General features: G+C 46.3%; 2 protein-coding genes across 2 annotated transcripts in view; both read right to left on the bottom strand.

Annotated features, from left to right (window-relative positions):
- Positions 1-2479: 2479 nt before the first annotated feature.
- LOC127041861 (zinc finger protein 883-like) lies at positions 2480-3928 on the bottom strand. Its single transcript, XM_050935654.1, has one exon. It carries the CDS (start codon positions 3926-3928, stop codon positions 2480-2482), a length of 1449 nt encoding a protein of 482 aa, XP_050791611.1.
- A 334-nt stretch (positions 3929-4262) lies between these two features.
- LOC127041863 (zinc finger protein 707-like) overlaps positions 4263-23930 on the bottom strand; it is a 168240-nt gene continuing 148572 nt past the window's right edge. The window contains exons 3-5 of the mRNA XM_050935655.1: positions 10530-10581; positions 6970-7096; positions 4263-4456 (exon numbers count right to left, since the gene is read on the bottom strand). Of these exons, the coding sequence (XP_050791612.1) occupies positions 4263-4456; positions 6970-7096; positions 10530-10553 (345 nt within the window). The 5' untranslated portion in view covers positions 10554-10581. The remainder of the gene's footprint in view (positions 4457-6969; positions 7097-10529; positions 10582-23930) is intronic.

Below are 23930 nucleotides of genomic sequence, written 5' to 3' on the forward strand. Positions count from 1 at the left end.
GGAATGGTGGAAGGGACCATATACAGTCCTGCTTGTTGCCTACACGGCGACCAAGGTCGAGGGGCACAAGACCTGGATTCATCACTACCGTCTGAAGAAAGTACCCGTTCCATCGTCAACGGACCAGTGGACTGTTCAGCCTGCCAGTGATCCCAATAATACTGATCTTGGACTGAAACTATTGTTTAAACGACAGAAGGGCCAAACCCAACCCTCTTCAGTCTCTTAGGCCCTACATGGTGGAAGCCCTCCTGTAGAGTCTCACATCTCCCCTATTAGTTGGCCATACTACTGCCCCCTTCAACATCGGTGGGTAGTGCATGTCCTTGTATACGGGGGCCCCAACCAAAGGGTTCATGGATTCTTATCACCCTCCTTTCCTCCTGTGAGACTCGGTCCTGCTTGGGTACAGGGCCGTGGAGCCCCAATATTATTTCCACCTTCATCAGCGTTAAGTGTTAAATGCAGTGTTTCCCCTTTGGGTGCCCTAATTCCCTTCCCAGGGAGAACCCTGAAGACTGGCTGTGTCTGTTCTCGCAAGAACGGCCTCGCCTAGCGGTATGGGTCCTTTTGTTTCTCATATGTCTTCTGGTTGTCCTTCTTATTCTTTGGGGTTTTGGTGACCTAGGATTTTAAGCTTTCTGTGGCTCCTTTGGGCCATGTTCCTCCCTGTTGGGATAGCCCAACTGCATGCCAGTTGGGGTCCCAACCCTCCTAAAATTTTACTGTTAACACCTTTGAAGCCCTGAAAATTGCTTTTGCCCACGAGTTTAATTTCTCCAACTGCTGGATTTGTGCCCAAATCCCACATCATGCTGCTGGGTTACCCTGGAGAGTTGTTCCCCAAAATTGGTCAGACTTCTGTCAAAGGTGGATGATAACCAAAAACAGCACCTCTAACAATGAAGGTTTAAGATTTAATTGTACCAGAGGGGCCCCTTATGGTTTACACAATGGCTCTTGGACTCCTCATGATAATAGTACTCTTAAGCCCCAGCCTATTCAGTTGCGCTCTCCACCCGCTGGTCTCATATGCTTTCAGCAAACCAGTACAAGTAACCATACCTGGTTTGCAGGAAATAGTATGTGTAGATTCTATATTGGTCCTGGTATAAATGGTATAAATTTCACTGTCCCTCTAGTGAATGCCACCGGTCGGCAGACTGGCAGTGCAACCTTCGGTCTCACCACAAATGCCACCCTACGGGACCAAAAAGGTAACAATGGAAAGGTTAGCTATGGTGAATCGTTCTGGGTCTGTGGTAATAGTGCCTATAAATGGCTTCCTCATGGCTGGCATGGAAGTTGTTATTTAGGCTATCTTGCTCCTCCTCTCCGTGTCTTGGCCCAGGTCCCCTCAGGTCGCCCCAGGTATCAGCGGTCCCTATACGCCACCATCGAGTCTATCAGTCAAGGAGATAGGTTTGGAATGATATTCCTGCCATCATATGGGGTGGGACAACTAGCCCAACTTTATCGAAGACTCTCTGTGTTCCTCACTCAGTTTGCCAGTGACACCCTGGCCATAGAAAAAAGCATCAGTTCTGAGCTTTATCAGCACCAACTGCTGGCCTTATAAACCGCCAAACTCCGGATTATGTTCTGGCTTCACAGGGCAGACTATGTGCCCTTACTGGGAAATAATGCTGTACATATGTCCCAGAAAATGCGGAGGACATCAGTAAGCACATTTTATCCACCGAGCAGGCTTTTAACCAGTGGAAGGCCCTGGAACAGGCTCCCTCCTTATTTGATACCATCTTTAGTTGGCTGCCCAATCTTGGATGGGTGGGAACAGGGCTAATTCGCCTCCTGCTCACTGGTGTGGTATTGTGTATTGTTACTCTTCTTTTGCTTATTTGCTGTAAAGATTTGTCCATAAAATTTGTACCTCTTGTTCTCCAGAAACCCCTATGTATCCCCTCATGGAGGACCCTGACATCATTATACTTAATAACATGTTGTCCTCTGAATATGAGAAAACTCAGCCAAAAGTTTGTTGAGTGTTCTCAAAGGAGGGAGTTGTTGGTGTCACTAGGTAGAAATCTCTTTGCTTAAGGCCTATGTGAACCAAAGTACCTCCATGTTAGAAGCCTTTGTGTGTTAGCCTCACTAAACTTTTGTAACCTTTTGTACTAAAATGCTGACTGTAACTTTCTGTACTAATGTGCTGACTGTAACCACCAGTGTTATAAGCTAACTGTTAAAACAATAAGGCCATAGTTAGCAGGGACAGTTAATACTAGACATTGCTAATACTAAATAAGATAGACGAAAAGCAGATGTTATGGTCAAGGTCATGTTCATGAGAAAGTAGCCCACACAATGAATAGCATAGAAAGAAAGATACAAGAGAGGGGTATAAATACTTGTGCCCCGCCTGCGTGCGGTGTGCAGAATTTGAGATTGTATTCTTCCTTGCACCTTATTTGAGCTCAGATAAACTTGGTTGTTTGCTTCTCCACCCTGGTGTGTTTATTCAAGCCAGGCACACTGGGCCACGAACTGCTGTTGCTTGGCCTCTGGCACTTTGTGTGCTGGCAACACCCATATGGATTTTCCTATGTTTGATAAGGTGTGAGCGCTGATTGAAGCTTTTCCCGCACTCATAGCATGTGTAGGGCCTCTCTCCTGTGTGGATTCTCTGATGTCTGATAAGGGCAGAGTGGTGATTGAAGCTCTTCCCACACTCAGTGCACGTGTAAGGCGTCTCTCCCGTGTGGATTATCTGATGTGTGACAAGGTGTGAGCGCTGATTGAAGCTTCTCCCGCATTCAGAGCATCTGTAGGGTGTCTCTCCTGTGTGGATTCTCTGATGTCTGTTAAGGGCAGAGCAGTGAATGAAGCTTTTCCCACACTCAGAGCAAGTATAAAGCGTCTCTCCTGTGTGGATTTTCCGATGTCTGATAAGGTGTGAGTGCCGACTAAAGCTTTTCCCACACTCAGAGCACGTGTAGGGCTTCTCTCCTGTGTGGATTCTCCAATGTCTGATAAGGTGTGAGTTCTGAGTGAAGCTTTTCCCACACTCAGCGCATGTGTAGGGCATCTCTCCTGTGTGGATTCTCCAATGTTTGATAAGGGCAGAGCAGTGAATGAAGCTTTTCCCACACTCAGTGCACATATAAGGCTGCTCTCTGGTGTGGATTCTCTGATGTGAGATAAGGTTTGAGGGCCGATAAAAGCTTTTCCCACACTCAGTGCAAGTATAAAGCATCTCTCCTGTGTGGATTTTCCGATGTCTGATAAGGTGTGAGCTCCGACTAAAGCTTTTCCCACACTCGGCACATGTGTAGGGCGTCTCTCCTGTGTGGATTCTCCGATGTCTGATAAGGTGTGAGTTCTGATTGAAGCTTTTCCCACACTCTGCGCATGTGTAGGGCATCTCTCCCGTGTGGATTCTCCAATGTCTGATAAGGTGTGTGCTCTGACTGAAGCCTTTCCCGCACTCTGAGCATGTGTAGGGTCTCTCTCCTGTGTGGATTCTACGATGTGTGTTCAGGGCAGAGCTCTGACTAAAGATTTTCCCGCACTCTGAGCATGTGTGGGGCGCTTCTCCTGTGTGGATTCGCTGATGTGAGATGAGGGCTGAACTATCGATGAAGCATTTCCCACACTCAGAGCATTCACAAGGTTTCTCACCTGTGTGGATTGTCTGATGTCTGATAATGGCAGAGCTCTGATTGAAGCTTTTCCCACACTCATGGGACCTGTAGTGTGTCTCTTCCAAGTTGATTTTGTCTCTTGTTATAAGGTCTGAGAGGCTACTAAAGTTTCCCTCTGGCCTCCCCTGAGTCACGGCTTTTGGTTTGTCTGGGAGTGCACCACTCCTGGAAACATTCCCTTTGGATCTTCCTGATAACATCCCATGTGGTTCTCTTTGCTCAGCATCTTCCTTATGGGGTTTCTCCTCCTCATTCTGACTCACCATCCCATTACCAGATGGGAGATAGAGAGAATCCAGACATAAGTCACTACCTGCACCGGAAAGAAAGAAAATCTGAGAGAGAGGAATGGGAAAAGGGATGAACAATCCAAAATACATGTGGGAGAGATCAAACCTATCAGGAGCTGATTTTTCCAAAAACCTTCCCCAGAGGAGAGGAAGGGATCAGTTTTGGTCTGCATCTCACGAGAACACTCAGGGGAAAGTGAGATGGGGTGCGACCTGCAGCCAGCTGTCAGTCAGAATAGGAGGGAAGCCATGAGTGACATCTGCCATAATGATTCCTCATCTGCAGGTAACAATCCTGAACTTGCAGAGCTCACAGGGTCTTTTGTAGGGCATCCCAAATGTTTCCTGCATTCCCACACAGTTGTTGCGTTGGTTTAACCAAGTCCTCACCTGGGAAGGCAGCTCTTCGAAGCACTTCTTTCTCAGAGCCCTGGAGGTCTGTGACCCACGGCTCTTCCCCTCGTTCCAGCTGTGAGATCACATCAGGTTTGGAAACTTGAAACTCTAATGCAGGCAAAGAAAACCAGGGAGGTCAGTGGAATTTGTGGGATACTTGTCACAAAGAATAGTCCATGTTTTAACTCCCAGCTCATTATTAAGCAGTAACATCCCAAGGCCAGCTTCCTTGGCTCAAAGTGGTAGGAGAGTTATTATGATTATAAATCATATTCACTACATTAGTGGGTCCCCATTGTGCTAGGACAAGTACAAACACAGAATAGTAGATGGCCCATGCCCTGAAGAATTTACAATTTAAATATACAAGACAGACACAGAATTGGGGAAGGGATAGAACCCATTGTTAGAATAGAGATATTCAGGCCAGCCTGTAAAGCCTATAGTTTAAGAACTTAGGTGTATTTTTATCACTTAGCTACTTACAAGAGTATGAAAACAAAGAATCAAAATCACTTTCTGTATTTGTAAGGGCCTTATCTTACCGTGAAAGTCTGAGGCCTTGTCCTTAGGCTAAGGCCTTTGGCTAAGCAGCAGGGGCAGAGATAAGCTGAGACGCAAAGGGTCACATCCTCACATCCCAAACCAGTCACACTGAAATAAGGTGCTATTGAGCTGTTAGGAAAATGATCCTGTCCTGATAGTGCCCATCACCACCAGATAAAGAAACAGATCTTAAGATAGTTAAAGAAAACTTAGTTGATAGCAGCCTGTTCGGCAAGAAATCACTTCTCAATGCCTGTGGTTGTGAAACCCTCATTTTTGTATTGTTACAAATGTTTTTACAATGTTAATCAGTCTGATTCTCTAATTGTTTTTGTCTGCTGTATAATTAATCTTGCTAGGTGTAAGTTAATTAGGGTAGTGGGATACAATTGTTTAGAGAATTATGTTTCAATGTGTTCGGATTGGTTAATTAAATTTCAGTACCATGATTGGTTAGCAAAGGTATAGCAGAGAATATTAATATATAAACTGAGTCAAACAGGAGGGGGAACAGGAACGGGAACACAGGGTAAATGCTCTGCGGCATCAGAGCTGGTAAGGGGGACACGGGGAAGATGCTCTGTGGTGTCAGAGCGGATAAGGGAAACATGCCGCCGAAGACCCCAGGCCCCCTGAATCCTCTGGGCAGCCCTGGGTGACAGTCATTCCCTTGTCTCTGTCAGGTATTCCATTGATGTAGGTTACTCCCAGCTAGTCCTTAATGACCCATTCATATCACTCCATGACAGCTACGTGACAAAACACCTCACGTCTCCTGCTCTTTACAATCATAGCAACACCAATCATAGCAGGAAACTGAGGTGTGTATTGGCATCATACAAGTATCACCAAAAGTCCCACCTCTATCTCAGAAACACTGCCCCCGGAGAGAAAGCGAAGCACAGGAACTGGACGTTAGTCCAGCGAACACAGTGGAGGACAAGCTGCAATCCTCACACACTGGTCAAAAAGGAGAGGCATGTGGGTCCCTACTCATAGAGAGGGGCTGGCTAGAGGCCTGATACCTGAGGGGCCATTCCTTGAGCAGGCCATGGAGGCAGATCAAAGGCTTAGCTACCCCTGAACTGTGACATTGCAAAGGCACATTTTGGGGCATTAGGAAATCTAGTGACTCAGGTGTAATGGGAGGGAGAATTAAATTCCCCTAGTGTGAGGAGAAGGCTGGGGAATTAAACGTTAACATTCAGGAGCAACAGCCTCTAATTCTTCTGGAAAAGGAGAATGTAAGAAAGAAGAACTGGGCTATGCAACCTCAGGAGGGACAGGCTCAAAGATCCAAGGAGCCTGGAGGGAAGACAGCTTGTGGCTGCTGCAGATGGGGAGAGGGGGGACAAGACTCTCTCCAAACTCTCACTCTTCTTGACCCCGACCTGATTTTATGATCGAAGACCTAGTCTCACGTCTTGTAGGCAATTTTATACTCGCTAGAGGTAAGATGTCATGAACAGAGCATTGTTTATTAGCTTGGAACATGCGTGGAGGGGCAAGGAGGTGAACATAAAGAAACGAGTGATTAAGGATAGGTCAACCCTACAGCCTGGATTGACGTTCTGAGATCGATCTGGCTGTGGTCGATTTAGTGATACGATTTAGTAAACATAGCCTAAGCTTGCTACAGTTCAGGGCCTTATATTAAGTTGAGGCTTTGTGAGAGTGGTTATGCTGAAGTCTGGGATTTACCTGAGGTTTGGGTAGGCATTCAGGGTTAAAGGTCTGGGATCCCCCACAGCTCTAGATCCCCAAACCTTCCCTCCCTCCCACTGACCCAACCAGCCCACTTCCTGGGTGCCCTTCCTCCACACTCCCCTCTCCTTCTTCCCATTACTCGCAGCTGGCACCACCTCCCGGCGCTTTGGTAGCTTCTTGTGTTCCCTCCTCGTCTCTCTTTACCTCCTCCCTCCCTGCTGCCTGGCAGTGTATGGGAGATAAGGAAAAAAAGGGGTACAAACAAACTTGTCAAAACTTGGATGATGAATAAAGGTATAAAGTTATTACTGCTCAGGTTCTTTAGAGACCCCACAGCTTCTAATAACCCAGGGGAGAGGACTCTTTACCCAGCGAGGTCACCGTCTCATAGTTCTCCTGCATGACATCCCCGTAGAGAGCTCTCTGAACAGGGTCCAGCAGAGCCCATTCCTCTCTGGTGAAATACACAGCCACCTCCTCAAAAGTCACCGGCCCCTGAAAGAGAAAGAGTCCAACACTCAGGACCTGCTGCCCCACTCACAACCCCACTATTCACGCAACAGCAGCACCAGGTAAATGGAAGCTCCGGGAGGCACATGTTAACAGAGTCCCACCTCATCTTGCCTAGAGCAGCCAGGAGGCATCAGAGGGTAGAAAAAGAGAACCTTTGTGTCTCCCAACTGACAGACGGAAGCAGGGTCATCACATTTATCACAAAGCTACTAGCAAGAGCTTAATATAGGAGAAGGGGCTGTCTCTGGACCCTGCTGGTGGCTCCCTGGTAAGAATCACAACACTCTCCAAATAGAATGTATGGAAGAAAGGGGAAGTCAATAGTAAAGAATCTAAGTTAGAAGGTCAGAATTGTAGAAGGTTGGCAAGGGAAGCTATCAGAAATCAATGATCAACCAGTGAAAATAAGAAGGAAGTTTTTAAAAGGCCAAAATTAATCCTAACAATGGTAGTGGTAAGTTACTAGATGGAAATGGCAGAATTATCAGAAGAGGTAAAAGTGTTCAATAAATATTTCTCTCCTGGATTTGGAGACAAACAGATGATGTAACTCATATCATAAGATGTTGACGCTGACAGTCTTTCCATTCCAAAAGTAATTCACGAGGACGTTAAACAGCAGCTATTAAAGTTAGATGTTTTTAACTCAGTGGGTCCAGATAACTAGAGTTGTGAAAGACCTGCTGGAGGAGCGTGGTGGACTGTTAATGTTGATTTTAATTAGGACTTGGAACACTGGGGAAATTCCAGAAGACTGGAATAAAGCTAATGCTGTGCCAATATTTCAAAAGTATAAAAGAGATGACTCAGCTAATTACAAGTGTGTCAGTCTGAAATCGATACTGGGCAAGAGAATGGAGCAACTGATACACAATTTCATTAATAAAGAAAGGAGAGTAATATAATTAGTACCCATTAAAAAGTTTTAGACACAATAGATCCTATCAAACTAACTGGATATACTTACTGGATGAGATCAAAAGTTTAGTTGCAGCTAAGAGTACTGATGTAATATATGTAGGCATATGAGTTGGTTCAGCACAATATTATGACTAGAAAGATACAAAATACACATGGCATATATTAAATAGATTAAAAACTGGGATTTTAAATAGGGACCCATGGTCGAGTGGATTTCTCTCTAGCAGGTTCCCGCAAGGATTGGATCTTGGCCCTGTGCTATTTAACATTCTTAACAATGACCTGGAAGAGAATATAAAATCATCACTGATAAAGTTTGCAGTTGCCACAAAGACTGGGGATGGGGGTAACTAATGAAGTGTCAGGAGGTTCAGGTTTCAGCAGTGGGAGTCTGGGAAGTTGTCCCAGCCCTGGCTGGAGGGTTATTTCCTGTTCTACAAAGAGGGGAAGTTGCATTCCCAACACTTCTGCCTTGAAATTAGGACCAATCTGACACTACAGCCCATATTCAACATAGTGGCAGGATTATAACATGATTAGGACATGAGGCATTTTGTACAAGATGAGTCATGTGCGGTGTCACTGGAAAAGTTATGATTTGCTGAATATGATTATCCTACCAGTATGCACGGATCATGTTTGTATCTCAAGATATAGATACTGACTCTGTATCTGTCTTTCAAATGTGCTTACTCTGGGTAATAGCCACAACGAGCCTTTCAGGTACAACAATGAAGAAGCCAGACAGTGTTCATGGCTCATCAACAAAGACAATAGACTGTGGAAGAGCTTACCCCTCCTGTGAACGTTTCAACCAGCCTATGAGTCATGGCTGCTATGACTCAGCAAGCCATGCTAGGGCATGTGACCAGACCACATGACAATGAACTTCATTTTAGTACCGTATTTTTCCACAAACTGGACTGGGAACTGAGGTTAGAACAAAGGGTTCCTGCCATATGGAAAAGCTATATAAGGTGGGGTGTGACATCATCTCTTGGCCTCATTCCCCACACAAGAGAACTCCTGGAAGCACCTGAGGAACAAAGACTGAACTGGGGGAAGTATTGGTCCCAGGGTAAATGGATTTTTAGCTTGTGTATGGAAACTTGGTGGACTGCTTGTAGCATCAGTCAGGGTGAGAAATTCCTAATTCAAATTCTATCCATCTAGTATGTTAGGCTTGGTTTGAGCTTTTGGTTATTTGCTAAATAATCTGCTTTGATCTGTTTGCTATCACTTATCGCTGGGAAATTGGCTGTTTCTCTTCTCTCTCTCGAGTGGCTTAGGTAACGCACTCAGGTAGCTTAGTTGGATGCATGGCACCACCTGCTGTCGTATTGGGTGATAACAGGCCCTGGAGAGGCTGGCTGAATCTCCAGCAAAGCAGCGTGAGAAGGGCCAGCCCAGCTTGAGGGTTAGAGGGCACAGTGGTTCTCAGAAGCCCCCCAGACTGCACCTTGGGGTGACAACCCATCACACTCTAGAGCACAAAAGTCTCAGCAGGTTTGTCACATCCTCTCCCCTCCCTTTCTCCACCCAAGATATTTCCTGCCTCCCACCACCTCCAGCAGCTCCCACCAGTGGCGAGCTCCAGCCGGATCATATGAACCGGTTGCTAAATTATTCCAGGACAACCAGTTCTAAAAAAGCTTTTAAATTTAACAAAGGCTCGGGCAGCTGTCCACCCGGCCCCCGCCCCAGCTCACCTCCCCCTCTCCTCTGAACGCTCCGCCCTCCTTCTCCTCCCCCTCCCCTGGTTCCCGCGAATCAAATGTTTGTGGGAAGCCTGAAACAAGCAGCAGGCAAGTAAGCCAGGCCGGGGTAAGGGCTGGACCAGCCCTGGCTCGGGCTGGTCCCGGCTGAGCGGCTCCGACCTGGCCTATCTCGGGCCGCGCAGCACCAGTCCCGGCCGAGCAGCTCCAGCCCGTCTTGGAGAGTTGGGTCCTGCAGCGCAAGTCACGGTCCCAGCAGAGCGGACCCAGTCCTGGCCCCAGGCAGTATGGTAAGGGGGCAGGGAGCAGGGAGGGGGTGTTCGGTGGGTTGTGGGGGGGTGGATAGGGGTTGGGGCGGTCAGAGGGCAGGGAACAAGGGAATTGAATGGGGGTCAGGGTTCCAGGGGGCAGTCAGGAAGGAGCAGAGGTTGGATGAGGTGGTGGTGGGCAGTCAGGGACAGAGAGAAGGGGTGGTGGACGGGGCAGGGGTTCCAAGGGGGCATCAAGAATGAGAGGAGGGGTTTCATGGGGCGGCAGGGGTCAGTCAGGGGACAGGGAATAGGGAGGATGCGTCAGGGGTCCCCAGGGGGTGAGAAGAAGCATGGGGGGGTTGGATGGGGGATGACACCCGGGGGGGGCATGACTCCCTTGTGAGGTGAGGAGGAAGGAACCTGTTGTTAATATTTTGGCAGCTCATCACTGGCTCCCACCCTCCTATACATTTACTGCTTCTCTCCCTCCAAGCAGAACCCACCACCAGCTCCCTGAGAATCCCTTACCTGAGCCAGCTCCATTGCAGCCATTTCCGTCCCCCTGGGAGGATGGGATGATCTGGAGCAAAACGTGGACCTTAATTTGTAGCCTGCCAGGGCGAGAAGGGCAAGGTGAGAGAATTCAGACAGGTTTTCTCTCCTTTCCACATGTCGATTCCCCCCAGGATTTTCCCCTGCTAATGGACATTCGAGGTTCTGCCACACTATGAAGCACAGAGTGACCTTATCCCAGTACAGATCTAGCCCCCTCCTACCAGGGTGTAACTCTCTGACACATGGTGAAACCCTCCCAGTAGCAGAGTCTCTCTGTTACACTTATCAAGTTTGCGGGCGATACCAAGCTGAGAGGGGTTGCAAGGACTTTGGAGGATAGAACTGAAATTCAAAATCATCTGGACAAACTGTAGAAATGTTCTGAAGTAAACAGGATGAAATTCAGTTAGGACAAATGCAAAGTACACCGTTTAGGAAGGATCAATCAGTTGCACACATAAAATGGGAAATTACTGCCTAGGAAGGAGTGCTGTGGAAAGGGATCTGGGGGTCACAGTGGATCACAAGCAGAATATGAGTCAACAGAGTTATGCTTTTTTTGCAACAGTAAGTATCATTCTGGGATGTATTAGCAGGAGTATCGTAAGCAAGACACGAGAATTAATTCTTCTGCTCTACTCCACACTGATTAGGTCTCAACTGGAGAAGTGTGTCCAGTTCTGGGGGCCACATTTCAGGAAAGATGTGGACAAAATGGAGAAAGTCCAGAGAAGAGCAACAAAATGATTACAGGTCTAGAAAACATGGCCTATGAGGGAAGATTGAAAAAACTGGGTTTGTTTAGTCTGGAGAAGACTCAGAGAGGAGACGATCATAGTTTTCAAGTACATAAAAAGTTGTTACAAAGATGCCAGAGAAAAATTGTTCTTCTTAACCTCTGAGGATAGGACAAGAAGCAATGGACTTAAATTGCAGCAAGGGCGGTTTAGGATGGAGATTAGGAAAAAAACTTCCTAACTGTCAGAGTGGTTAAGCATTGGAATAAATTGTCTAGGGAGGTTGTGGAATCTAGATCACTGGGGATATTTAAGAGCAGGCTGGACAAACACCTGTCAGGGATTGTCTAGATAATACTGAGTCCTGCCTTGAGTGCAGGGGACTGGCCTAGATGACCTCTCGAGGTCCCTTCCAGTTCTATAATTTTATGAACCAAAGGCCAGAGAAGAGTAGAATCAAAGGAATCACTCTGTGGCATTCTCCCTGTCATTGTCCCCAAGGCAGCTCTCTCAGGTTTACAAAGTTGTTTGATGCTCCAGCCTTTATACAGTCTCTCCTAGGAGTGCCCCTTTCATGGGCTGGGCCTAGTTTTAGCCTTTGGGAAGTGTAACCCCGGGGGCTCTGAGACTGGGCCTTCTTGCCTCAGCACATCTTGTTTCCTTCTGTGGCTCCCCAGTGAGTCCAAATGAGTAGATTCTCCTGACATAGACTGTGAACATAAGAACATAAGAGCTGCCCACTGCATCAGACCAATGGTCCATCTAGCTCAGTGGCCAATGCCAGGTGCTTCAGAGGGAATGAACAGAACAGGTAATCATCAAATGATCCATCCCGTCACCCATTCCCAGCTTCTGGCAAACAGAGGCTAGAGACACCATCCCTGCCCATCCTGCCTGTGATACTGGCAGATGAGGTGTTAGCTCGTGCAAAAAACTCCATGTCTTCATTGAACAGGGACAAACACACAGTGGAATCAGTCTGACTCACCTGTGTTAGTAGTAGGTATTAGGATTATAAGAATGCATTTATACTTTAATGAATGTTTGTGAGCTGCTGCCTGGGTTAATATCTGACTAGTTGCATTGTGAGCCTCTGTGGCTCTGTAAATCACCAGACAGGAGAGAGACTTTACCTAGGTGAAGTGCTGATTGGCAACCGAATGCATTACACCCTGCCTGGCAGGGAAGGTCCATCAACACCAGATAGACTATTATGCGATGTTAAAGACGACAAAAGACTGTTGTTGTGCTCTTGACTTCCCATTAGCTGAGTTTGCAGCTCAGAGCACATGGCAAGAAGGGGATAAAAAAACCCATACAGAAGGAACTGATTATCTGTATGCTGCTTGGACTCTGGGGGGCAAAGTTTCTAGGCATAAGCACGAGATCCTCAGCTGATTACCTTAGGTGAGTCCTAAGGAAGATATAGGGCTTGCTTATTATAGAAGCTTCTATTACCTTTTGAAATTTAAGACTGTAACTTGTCTGCATCTATAGGATTACCTGCTTTAACTTTGTAAACAACTCCTGTTTCCTTTTAAATAAGTCTTAATACAGGTTATTACAGGACTGGCTACAAGTATTGTCTTTGTTGCGAGATCTAAGATTCAATTGACCTCAGTAAGTGACTGGTCCTTTGGGACAAGGTCAGGCTTGACAAAGTCCTGGCTGGGATGATTTAGTTGAGGACTGGTCCTGCTTTGAGCAGGGGGTTGGACTAAATGATGTCCTGAGGTTCCCTCCAACCCTGATATTCTATGATTCTATGACTGGCAGTAACCTGAACGTTGCTGTGATTCGTAGGGTAAGGCAGTGGTTCTCAACCAGGGGTCCTGGGCCCGCTGGGGGCCACTATTAGGTTTCAGGGTGGGGGCCAAGCAAGGCCAGCATTAGACTCACTGAGGCCCAGGGCAGAAAGCTTAAGTTCCAGCGCATGGGGCTGAAGTCCAGGGCCCTGAGCCACTACCTCGGGCTGAAGCCAAAGCCTAAGCAATGTAGATTTGTGGGGCCCCTGTGGCATGGTACCCCGAGAGAGGAAGAAAGTGCCCTGAAGACTCAGCCAGAAGGTTGAGCCCTGACACACTACTGGCTTAGAGGGTCTCTGACAGTCAGGAAGGGCTAGCAGCAAGGGAAGACTGGCAACTAATGGTTGGAGGGGTGAAGAGGTTTGGGGTATGATGAGGGAAGAAGCGTCTGGGACTGGAAAACCTGGGACTGGGCAATCTCCATAGGGGACACTTGCTCCTCCTGTGCCCTTTCCACACCCTCTTGCTAGTAGAGAATGACCACCCTGTCCCTAACCCCAGAGGCAGCTGTGTCTTGGGACTCTCCCAAGTTGTACCCACTAACTCTCTTCCCATTTGGGGTATAGTTCGGGGCAACAAATTATCACCATTATGAACCCAGCTGAATACTGGTTGTTCTGGTGCCACAGGGGCCTCTGGTGGATGAAACACAGAAGTGTAGCACTTCTCAGGCAGAATATATCTTCTTCAAGCCAAAAAAAGAAATTCTGCGCTGGACGTGAATTCTGTGCATACGCAGTGGTGCAGAATTCCCACATGAGTAACTCACACCTGGCACAAACATAACCTGCTCACTCCCATCTCTTCTCCCTATGTGTCGAGTCCCAGAGCTGCTGCTGTCATTAATGCACACAGGCTTTCGCTCCCCTTAGTGCTGGCAAGACCCAATCCAGTTACAGGACTGAACCCTTATTTTCCTATCACATGGGACAGTCTCAGCTAAGGGGGAGGTGAGATGGGGAGGGGGTACAAAGGGGAAAGTTGTTGTAGCCGTGTTGGTCCCAAGATAGCAAATAGGTATTTTTATTTGGTTCTAAAATTACCTCTCTCCAAGAGATCTGAAAGTGGCAGAAGCAGACAAACAGGAAGACAGAGCTCAGGACTGTAAACCAAACATTTCAAACCCCTGGAAGAAACTACATTTCCCTTCTGCCCCTGGGTATGTTTGGATCCTATATGAGGGACCACTCCATTCCCCTCACAGCAGCAAAGGGAGACTGCAGCCAGCCCCAGATGGTCCTTCCCCAGCCTGGGATGTGTGCTGTGACAAAGTTTGTGTGTGGTGGGTAAACAGGCTGGGTACAGCTGGACCGATCTGCAGATTGGAAAGTCAGGACAACTCTAGCACAGCTTGGGGGCTGTGGGCAGGGGGAGCAGTTCTGGAGCTGGTTCTCTGTCCTCTCTAGCTCTCATGGCAGATGGCTCTGGCAGCATCAAGTGGGTCCATCACTGCAGGGGAAGGTTGGGGTAGTGTCTGAGATCAGGGTGAGAATTGGAGGGGGGTCCATGCTCAAGAATGGGGGATGGAATTCACCTCCCCACCCCTCTGCAGAGCTCAGCAACTAGGGCCTTAACCAGTGAAGTGAATTTCACTCTGGGTGACTTTGAGTCGGCCACTGAAAGATCCTTGTGCCTTAGATTCCACACTGGCCACAGGAGTTTACTAGTTCTCCCTCCCCAGACTGCCGGGGGCAGCCAGGGCTAATTAGTGGGTTATGGGAATTAGAAGATGAAAATTCATTAAGAACAATGATATTTGTGTGTTTATTATTAAATCCTCAGACACCCACCAATCCCCATCCTCCTTCCGATGAGCTATAAATATCTAAGGGACTCAGCTACTGATCCTGCAGTTAGTCCTGCCCTTCCCCACTTTTTATAGCAGCACTTTTAAGAACAGGGCAGGGAAACATGTAAATGCTTTGAACCAAATTCCAGAAGCTGCTGAGTATGGAGAAGTTAAAATGAAACCAAGGTTCTGTCTCTCCAAGGACCTGGCCCCTAGTGCAAAACAACAGACACTCCCCAGAAATCTGAAATGGCCACTTCATAACTGATAAAATGTTATTAATTTGTTCACTTCTGGGAATTACCAATAAGAGAAACAACCCAGTGACAGTGATATCCTGAGGAAAAGATCTCATGTGTCTTTAGACCATACCGATTTGTAACCTGGAACTTCATACACTAAAATGCCTAATTTGTAGCCCTATGGCAATTGCCTGGTGTCACTACAGGGCAGAATTAAGGTTGGTGCCTTAGTTGTGAATTTCCATCCCCTAACATATTGCAATTGCTGTTAAGTGGGTTTGTCAAAATCCATTTTGTCTATTTCTTTCTTTTAATGTCAATAGAGAGCGATATTTATTTTTAAGCCCTTTTTTCAATGTTTGCAATTTCAATATTCAGAGCTGTGGGAAGTTATGGGGGTCATCAGACGACAATTATTTAATTACAGTAACTGCTGAGATTCCGAAAGCCAAATCATATAACTGTTCAAAGGGAAATTGTCAATGTCACATGCAAAATATACAGTGTAAATATCCTTAAATCAAACTCCACTTTCTCCAGAAGCATTTCTGTATATTACCTATATAAATATTTTTCCATCTGTGTGTGTGTACAGTAAAATCAACACTTGCTGCAATTTATTTATAAAAATCCAATCCTTTCAAGCATAACTTTAAGTAATGAAGTAGTTGAAATCTTTCACTTCCTAGACTGTAATGTTTCATTTCACGATAACTACACCCTCCCTGTGATGTATTTCACTCTCAGTACTGTAACCTCCTAGTGATATAGCTCCTATCTGGGAGCTCTCCTGAGGCCAGTGGCATTATGATCAGACGATGACACTCTGACACATGAGCAGAGACACATGGGGTAAGGTGGAGGATGAGGTAACATGGAGGCTATCAGAGTTGAACAGGGCTGTGAGAGCAAACGCTCTCTCAGCCTCTCCTCTCTCCAACCTCCCAGAGTCAGTAATTCTGAGAAATTGTTCCCTGAAATCTAAATAGCCTCAGTATGAGAGACATTGATTAAGGCAGGCACCTTAGGGGGTGCAGCGCCAACCCCCTGCCTTGATGAAGGGGATGAAGAAATCCTGTAGAAATGGCTTAGGCTGGGAGAGGGCATAGCTGAAGTGGGACAGGGAGCCAAGTTGACCAAGAGGCCAGAACTCATGGGGGGGTTGGGAGAAGACGTCAACAGGACTGGGTAGAGGCATTTCAGTGTATTTTCTCCATTAACCATTCTGCCATGTATTTAATTTAGAAACTTTTCGTTCCCATCTAAACACCTTGGAGCTAAGCTGGGTTGATGCATTTCCATTGGTACAGTTTTAATTAGGTACTTAATCAGATGCTCATGCAACACGAAGCAGTCAATAATGGGTGTGCTTTCATTAATTAACTTGACTGTGCTGTGCATTGCTTTTAAAAAAAAGATGGTGTGAGGGAGTGTCAAAATTTTAGGCATTAAGAAATGGAAATTAGGTGTCAGTTGATGTCTCATGCATTTAGCCCTTTTGTCCTAAAACGCGCATTTGACTCTTTGATGTTGCTTTATCCGCCCCACCAGAAAATGCTAGAGGTAACCAGGAAATTACAGCCGACCTTCACCAGGTACAGTTCTACCAGCTACGGGCCAACATTCAAATGGTTCTGTTTGTTTTAGCCTTCATTCAGCTTTGCAATTCTTAGATCCCATTTAAAAGCTGGAAGTGAAATAACAAAAGCAAGTTAAGACGGGGTGACATCAGGAAGAGGTGGAGGTAAAACAATAAATGGGAAGAATCGACTATGCAAAAAGGAACATCGCAAACTATCAGAGCCCCAGATCCCTGTCCAACTGAACCCACCCCAGCCAGGCATATCAAGCTGGGTCCCTGAAAAATCGCCCAGCCCGTCTCGCAGCGAACGCTGCGTGTTCCACGCAGAGCTACGGTGTGTGTGTCTGCTCTGCTGATGTGCTGCTTTGGTACGGAAGGCACCACGGCCACAGGGAGCAGAGACATGGACTCCTACAAAACACATTCCCAGATACACCACCAATGCCACATCCCCCCGGCCTCCCCACTGTCTGCCATCCCCTCCCTCACCTCCACATGGCCACTCTCAGCTTATTGCTAACAGTCCCTCCCAGCCTTCAGCACTATAAATAAATAAAACATGGTGTTACAAAAGGTAGACTGTGCCAGAGAAACCTGATCTGGATGTCAGTAAGGCTTTTGATACAGTTCCACATGGGAAACTATTCGTTAAATTGGAGAAGATGGGGATTAATATGAGAACTGAAAGGTCAATAAAGAATTGGTTAAAGGGGAGTCTACAAGGGGGTCATATTGAACGGTCAGTTGTCAGGTTGGAGGGAGTTACTAGCGGAGTTCCTCAGATCAGTCTTGGGATCAATCTTACTCAACACTTTTATTAGTGATCTTGGCACAAGAAGTGGGAGTGGGACACAGAGCCGGGAGGGATTGCCAATATGGAGGAGGACAGGAAAATCATACAAGAAAATCTGCATGTCCTTGAAAGCTGGAGAAATAGAAATGGGATGAAAATGAATAGTGCACAAATTCTAGTTGTTAGTCCCCAAGTGCATAAATTTGCAATAAGCTGGGGATTTATCAATTGGAAGTGACAGAGGAGGAGAAAGACCTGGGTGTATTGGTTGATCACAGGATAATTATGAGCTGTCAATGTGATGCAGCCGTGAAACAGGTTAATACGGTCCTAGGATACATCAGCTGAGGTATTTCCAGCAGACACATGAAAGGGTTAGTATTGTTATACAAGGCACTGATGAGACCTCATCTGAAAAACACCTCTACCTCCTGCCCTTAAAGTCTGTGAGTCTATAAACTGTGCCCTGCATTGCACAGACACTGATGGAGATCAGGGCCCCATCGTGTTGCGCATGGCAGAGACCCTGACAGAGATCAGCACCCCCATTCTGCTGGGCACTGCACAGAGAGGGACAGTCCTTGTCCCAAAGAGATCACAATCCAAGTACACAATGGATAGGAGGAAAACAGAGAGGGGCTGTGACTTACCCAAGGTCACTAAGTCAAGGACAGAGCCAGGAACAGATCCCAGTAACGCCAGAGCCACATCTCCCGCAGCTTGGAAAGGTCCCCAGACCCCTTTGTATTAGGCTGCAGGAAGAGGTGGTTTATCCATGGATGCACAGACTGTCTTGGCAGGACAGCTCAGTTGCAATCCTGGCACACAGCTGAGGTGTGTGTCCTGAGTCAGGAGAAGTCAGTATCCAGTCCTGTGGGGCTGTGCTCCTGGCTCATACCTCCAGCACTCACTGCTGCCCCTCAGTTACCAGCTGCACTGTTCAGCCAGCCCTAGGCCTCTGTAAGGTCACTGTCCCGTCCCCCACATTCCCTCCGGCAAGCCCTCAAACAGGGACATGGCGCACTAGTGCCAATCAGAGTGAACTAGTGTAAATTTTGTCCATACTAAGGGTTTGAACCAGTGCCTAAAACACCAGTGTGGCAGAGACCTTCAGTGCCCAAAACAGCAGTACGGTGGCACTAGAACTGGGATCTATTTCTAGCTGTCACAGACAGCCTGGGTGACCTTGGCTATATCAATGTTTCTCCTCCCAACCTTAGTCTCTTTACCCAGCTGCCCACTCACTGGGGTCTCTTCTCTCTCCAGAGCTGCTCACCACTAAAATCTGTGTGGGTGTCACCAGAGCTGAGGTACTTCAGCTCTGGAATAGTCTTACAAGGGGGTGTGACGTTGTGGATCTGGCGGGACCCAACTGAGAGTGCCAATTCAGGACCAATTGCTCAAACAGGGCAGTCACAGCCCAAGGCTGGGGTTTTTCCACCTCTAAGGCAAACCAAACCAGCCAGACAAAAAGGACTTCGGTTTTACCACACTGGCTAACCACAAGTCACACAAGCAATTTCCTTAGACACACCAGTCTCCCAGTATCACCACCAGTGCCACCCGTCCTGGCATGAATGGTTATGAAAACCAACACCCCAGTAAAAGAAAAAGGTTCTCTCGATCCCAAAGGACCAAGCCCCAGACCCAGGTCAATATACACATTAGATCTTACCCACAAATCACGCTGTTGCCAATCCTTTAGAATCTAAAATCTAAAGGTTTATTCATAAAAGGAAAAAGATAGAGATGAGAGCTAGAATTGGTTAAATGGAATCAATTACATATAGAATTGGCAAAGTTCTTAGTTCAGGTTTGTAGCAATGATGGAGTAAATTGCAGGTTTAAATCAAGTCTCTGGAGAACATCCCCCGCTGGGATGGGTCCTCAGTCCCTTGTGTAGAGCTTCAGCTTGTAGCAAAATCCCTCCAGAGGTAAGAAGCAGGATTGAAGACAAAATGGAGATGAGGCCTCTGCCTTATATAGGATTTTCCAAGTGTAAGAACACTCCTTTGTTCCTGCAGTGGAAAGTTACAGCAAAATGGAGTTTGCAGTCACATGGGCCAGTTTCTGCACACCCTGCTGAGTCACAGGGCGTAACTGCCTTCTCTCGATGGGACAATTGTGTAGGTGATGGTCCTTAATGGGCCATCAAGCAGGCTAAACAGAGCTGACACCAACTTGTCTGGGATCTTTCCCAGTAACACAACACAAGTTTGCAATACAGACAGCATACAGCCAATATTCATAACTTCAACTACCAAAATGATACAGACATACAGACAGCATAATCATAATCAGTAACTCATAACTTGGTCTTAGACACCGTATATGACCGCCTTTACCTAGGATTTGGTGCCGCTACAGGACCTTGGTTGCAACCCATGTTCTATATGGTCCCAGTTTATATCAATAACTTCACACCCCCAACGCAGAATTGATGCAGGAAGGGATGACACAGACATCACTGACTGCATCCCAAGAGCTCCCCATCCCTGGGTCTGTCTCACTACAGCTAGTGTTGGGTTAGAAGCCATAACAGTGTATAACAGAAATGGTTAATCAAAGTCATGTTCAATAACATGATTGAATCTCTTTATAAACTTAAGGCCAAACTTGGTTAGAACAATAGTGGATTGGATCTGCTCTTGCAGCAGGATTCTGGTATGTCTCATATGATTTTTTCAAGAGCTAAAGAAACTAGCTATTTTATCTTTACAAGCTCTGGCAAATGTTTGGAACCAAATTAACATTAAACCAATGTAGATATTAATGTTGTTCATAGTCCAGGAATTCTGGTATTTAGCCATGAAAGCCATATGGTAGTGTGCCTCGGTTTCCCCTTTCCTTGTGTACATCAGGTCTGGAATGTCTTTTCCCCTGTGAAAAGTTTCAATACTGTTTACAGGCACTAGCAGCGAAACATCAGTAAAACAAGGCCTTTTAACATAAAGTGTGTTCTCATGTACTGCTTTCAACACGTTTAAGGGACTTTCCAAAGGATTGGGCACATTGTACATTCTTACAATTCTCGGTAATAGCAACACATTAGTACAAAAATCACCATTAGCAATAACAATAAATTCATTGCAAGTGTCCATTTACAATTATGTTGGTTATGCCACACCTTTGGCTCAATACCACTGGAGTTTGGGCATTTTAGGGTTAACTTTTGGCTTCCCTTTGCAAACTTCAGTTTTCTTTCCTCCTTGTTCTGCAGGATCAAACCCTGATCTTTCTTGCTTAACCTAATTTACTGGCTGATGGGATGGGCTTCCTTTGCTAACAGCTATTAGCAAGTCTTTCTTCTCCCTGCCAGTCAGGTAATTTGCATCAACACAAACATCATCTTTTAACTTCTTAGCTGCCACCAATTCCAAGGCTGGACTCTGTCTTACAGAGATACCACACAAATCCAAAGAGTTTGAGAGTGAGAGTTTGCTTTCTCTTTCCTGCATCCTTAAGCCTTTATCCATAAAACTATTCTGCTTTGAAACACCAGTAACCCAATCTGTTCTCAGATCCTGAAGCACAGACTGCTCACTCACAGAATCAGCATGGAAACATTCCTGTCCCAACACCACTGTCCTCCCAATAAGCTGGCCAAACCCAGGCACTTGGTCATAGGGCTCTTTAAATTCCTTAACAACTTTTACTTCATCTGAGACTTTTTTAAAGCTATCCACACTGAATCTTTCAAAGGGAAAGTCAGTGGATCCATTCACAACAGAAAATTTCTGGCTGTTAGGAACTGAAACTTCCTTGATTACATCACTTTTGCACCCTTCAGCTGTACCAAACTGTTTCCACAGGTTATCTTGAGAATTCCTTTCCCTATGAGCTTCTCTAAGCAGCAATTCATCCCTCTCAGACATTCTGCCCTTACCCTCTTCACCTAGGGCTTGCTCTAAAGGAACACTTCTCTGAGCCCCCACAGACTGTTTCTGGGTCTCACTTACATCCAGAATTACCTCTGGTTCATCAGGCAGATTCCTACACAATCCCCTTTCAGGCAAACCTATAGACTCACTAGATAAAAGGTTAGAGGTACTCTCCTTCCCTCTGCAACTTTCCTTATAGTCACTGTCAACTTGCAACTTGTCAGGCTCAACACACACAAGTTTAGGAATCATTTCCTCCTTGTTACCAGTTGTTAAACTGTCAGTAGGTAACACAATTAAATCACCTTTTTGCTCTCCTTGTGCCCTGGCTAGGGTATCACCCTGATCAGACAGAGTTGCTACATCCTTTTCCAACCACACATTAGCAACTGGCAAATTACAAGCACCAGAATTGTCTGGTCTCTGGGATTTTGCTACGACACTAACTGGATGCAACCTAGTTACAGTGCCATTCTCCCCAGCAGACACAAACTTAGGACCATTCCCTTCCTGGGCTTTAGCTGTATTTACAGCCAACTCAGAGACAACTGAATTACCCTCAACCATCACACGCTGAAAGGCACCTTCTGTCTGCTGCACAGATACAGAAGAGCCGGAGACACATTCTCCTTTACCAGACACACAGCTTGGGATCTCACTTCCCTTGTCCCAGCACACAGGGCGGTTCACAGACAACTGCTTGGAGACCGGGGTAGCTTCCTCCATAGGCAAGTTAATACCCCTGACAGACACAGGCACATTTCCTTCACTGTCACATTTCTCCACACAGGAAACAGGTAAGGGATAGGGACACTCATTTTCCACTATCCCTGTCTTCCCAAACTGCTGACTAGACAAAGCCATCAGCTCACAAGGCTGCCTAGGCTTATCCAGACTTTTCCTACCATGCACATTGCCACTCCCAACAGATAAGCTGCTGCTTTTTTCACTACAGTGAGCTACTTCCAGCAAATCACAGTTACCCATTTTAGGTTCACTTTTACAAGCTGCACTAGCCACCAATCCATCACCAATCACAAATTTACCCTTTCCTCCCTCAGTTAGGGTTTTCACCGGACCATCTACTTTAATCTGCTCCTGAGAAACATTTTCCTCCCCAATGAGATCTTTTTGCTCTTGATCTAACTCCAGATTTACTTCTGAGACATTAGACAGACATTCAGAAACTTCATTCATAGACACACTGCTTTCTTGCACAGACAAACCTTTGGAGCAACCCTCCTCAGGCAAACCATTGCCCACAATAGACACAGGTGTAAGATCATTCCTGTCCTGTGACTGGCTACCTGAACTGAACAAAGCTTTAACATTTTCCCCAATTAAAAGATCTTTAGGTAATAACTTCCTTACCCCAGCTATAACTTCATGCTTAGCCCCATTCCATTCGAGGTGGATTCTGGCTAAAGGCACACGGACAGTAAACTCATAGAGGATCACAACATTCACACTCTGATTTGGTAAATAATCTTCCTCTTTGACCAGATCTGCTTTAACAAGAGTGATGTTAGATGCCATCATTAGCCCTAAACAGCTTTTACCATTGACTTTTACACTCTCTATGAATTTTTCATTACCCTTCTCATACACAGCATTGGCACAATTTATGGACCCACCTTCTACTGAACCCACAGTAACAGCATTGACATAAAAGGTGGCAGTGTTGGAGTACATTTGGTTACACCCAGACAACTGCTCAGAGTTATACAACATACCAAAATTGTTATAAACTGGACTTTCAAGAGGATACAGTTTCTGCTGTTCTTCCCTTGGTTTTTTGACTTGGAGCTGAAGTCTGGCAGTTTCTTGTTGCATCTTCTGTTGCCTGTCGAGTTTTCTCCTCAGCAGCCAGCAGTTCCAGACGCCCCTTACGAGCTCTTTCTTCTCTCTCATCAGCCTCCTTCTTTCTTTTAGCAGCTTCTCTCTCTCTTTCAGCAGCTTCTCTCTCCCGTTCAGCAGCCTCTTCCTCCAGCTGGGCCAAGGCTAGCTTCTCTCTCATTCGAGTTTCTGCCAGTTTTTGCTCATATTCAAACTTCAGTCTGTCCATCAGGGCTTGCAGTTTCATTGCTTTTGCTGATGCTTTCTGGCTTATGGTCACTGATCTTTAACCAACCAAACTCTCAATTCCAATATTCAAATTTGGATAGTGTGGGGTTCTGACCCAAAGCTTAATTGACCTGGTTCTGTGGATCCAAGCACGACTACGCCACTGTGACATTGTGGATCTGGCGGGTCCCAACTGAGAGTGCCAATTCAGGACCAATTGCTCAAACAGGGCAGTCACAGCCCAAGGCTGGGGTTTTTCCACCTCTAAGGCAAACCAAACCAGCCAGACAAAAAGGACTTCGGTTTTACCACACTGGCTAACCACAAGTCACACAAGCAATTTCCTTAGACACACCAGTCTCCCAGTATCACCACCAGTGCCACCCGTCCTGGCATGAATGGTTATGAAAACCAACACCCCAGTAAAAGAAAAAGGTTCTCTCGGTCCCAAAGGACCAGGCCCCAGACCCAGGTCAATATA

The sequence above is a fragment of the Gopherus flavomarginatus genome, assembly GCF_025201925.1.
Source record: "Gopherus flavomarginatus isolate rGopFla2 chromosome 13 unlocalized genomic scaffold, rGopFla2.mat.asm SUPER_13_unloc_6, whole genome shotgun sequence".
Classification (NCBI taxonomy): domain Eukaryota; kingdom Metazoa; phylum Chordata; order Testudines; family Testudinidae; genus Gopherus; species Gopherus flavomarginatus.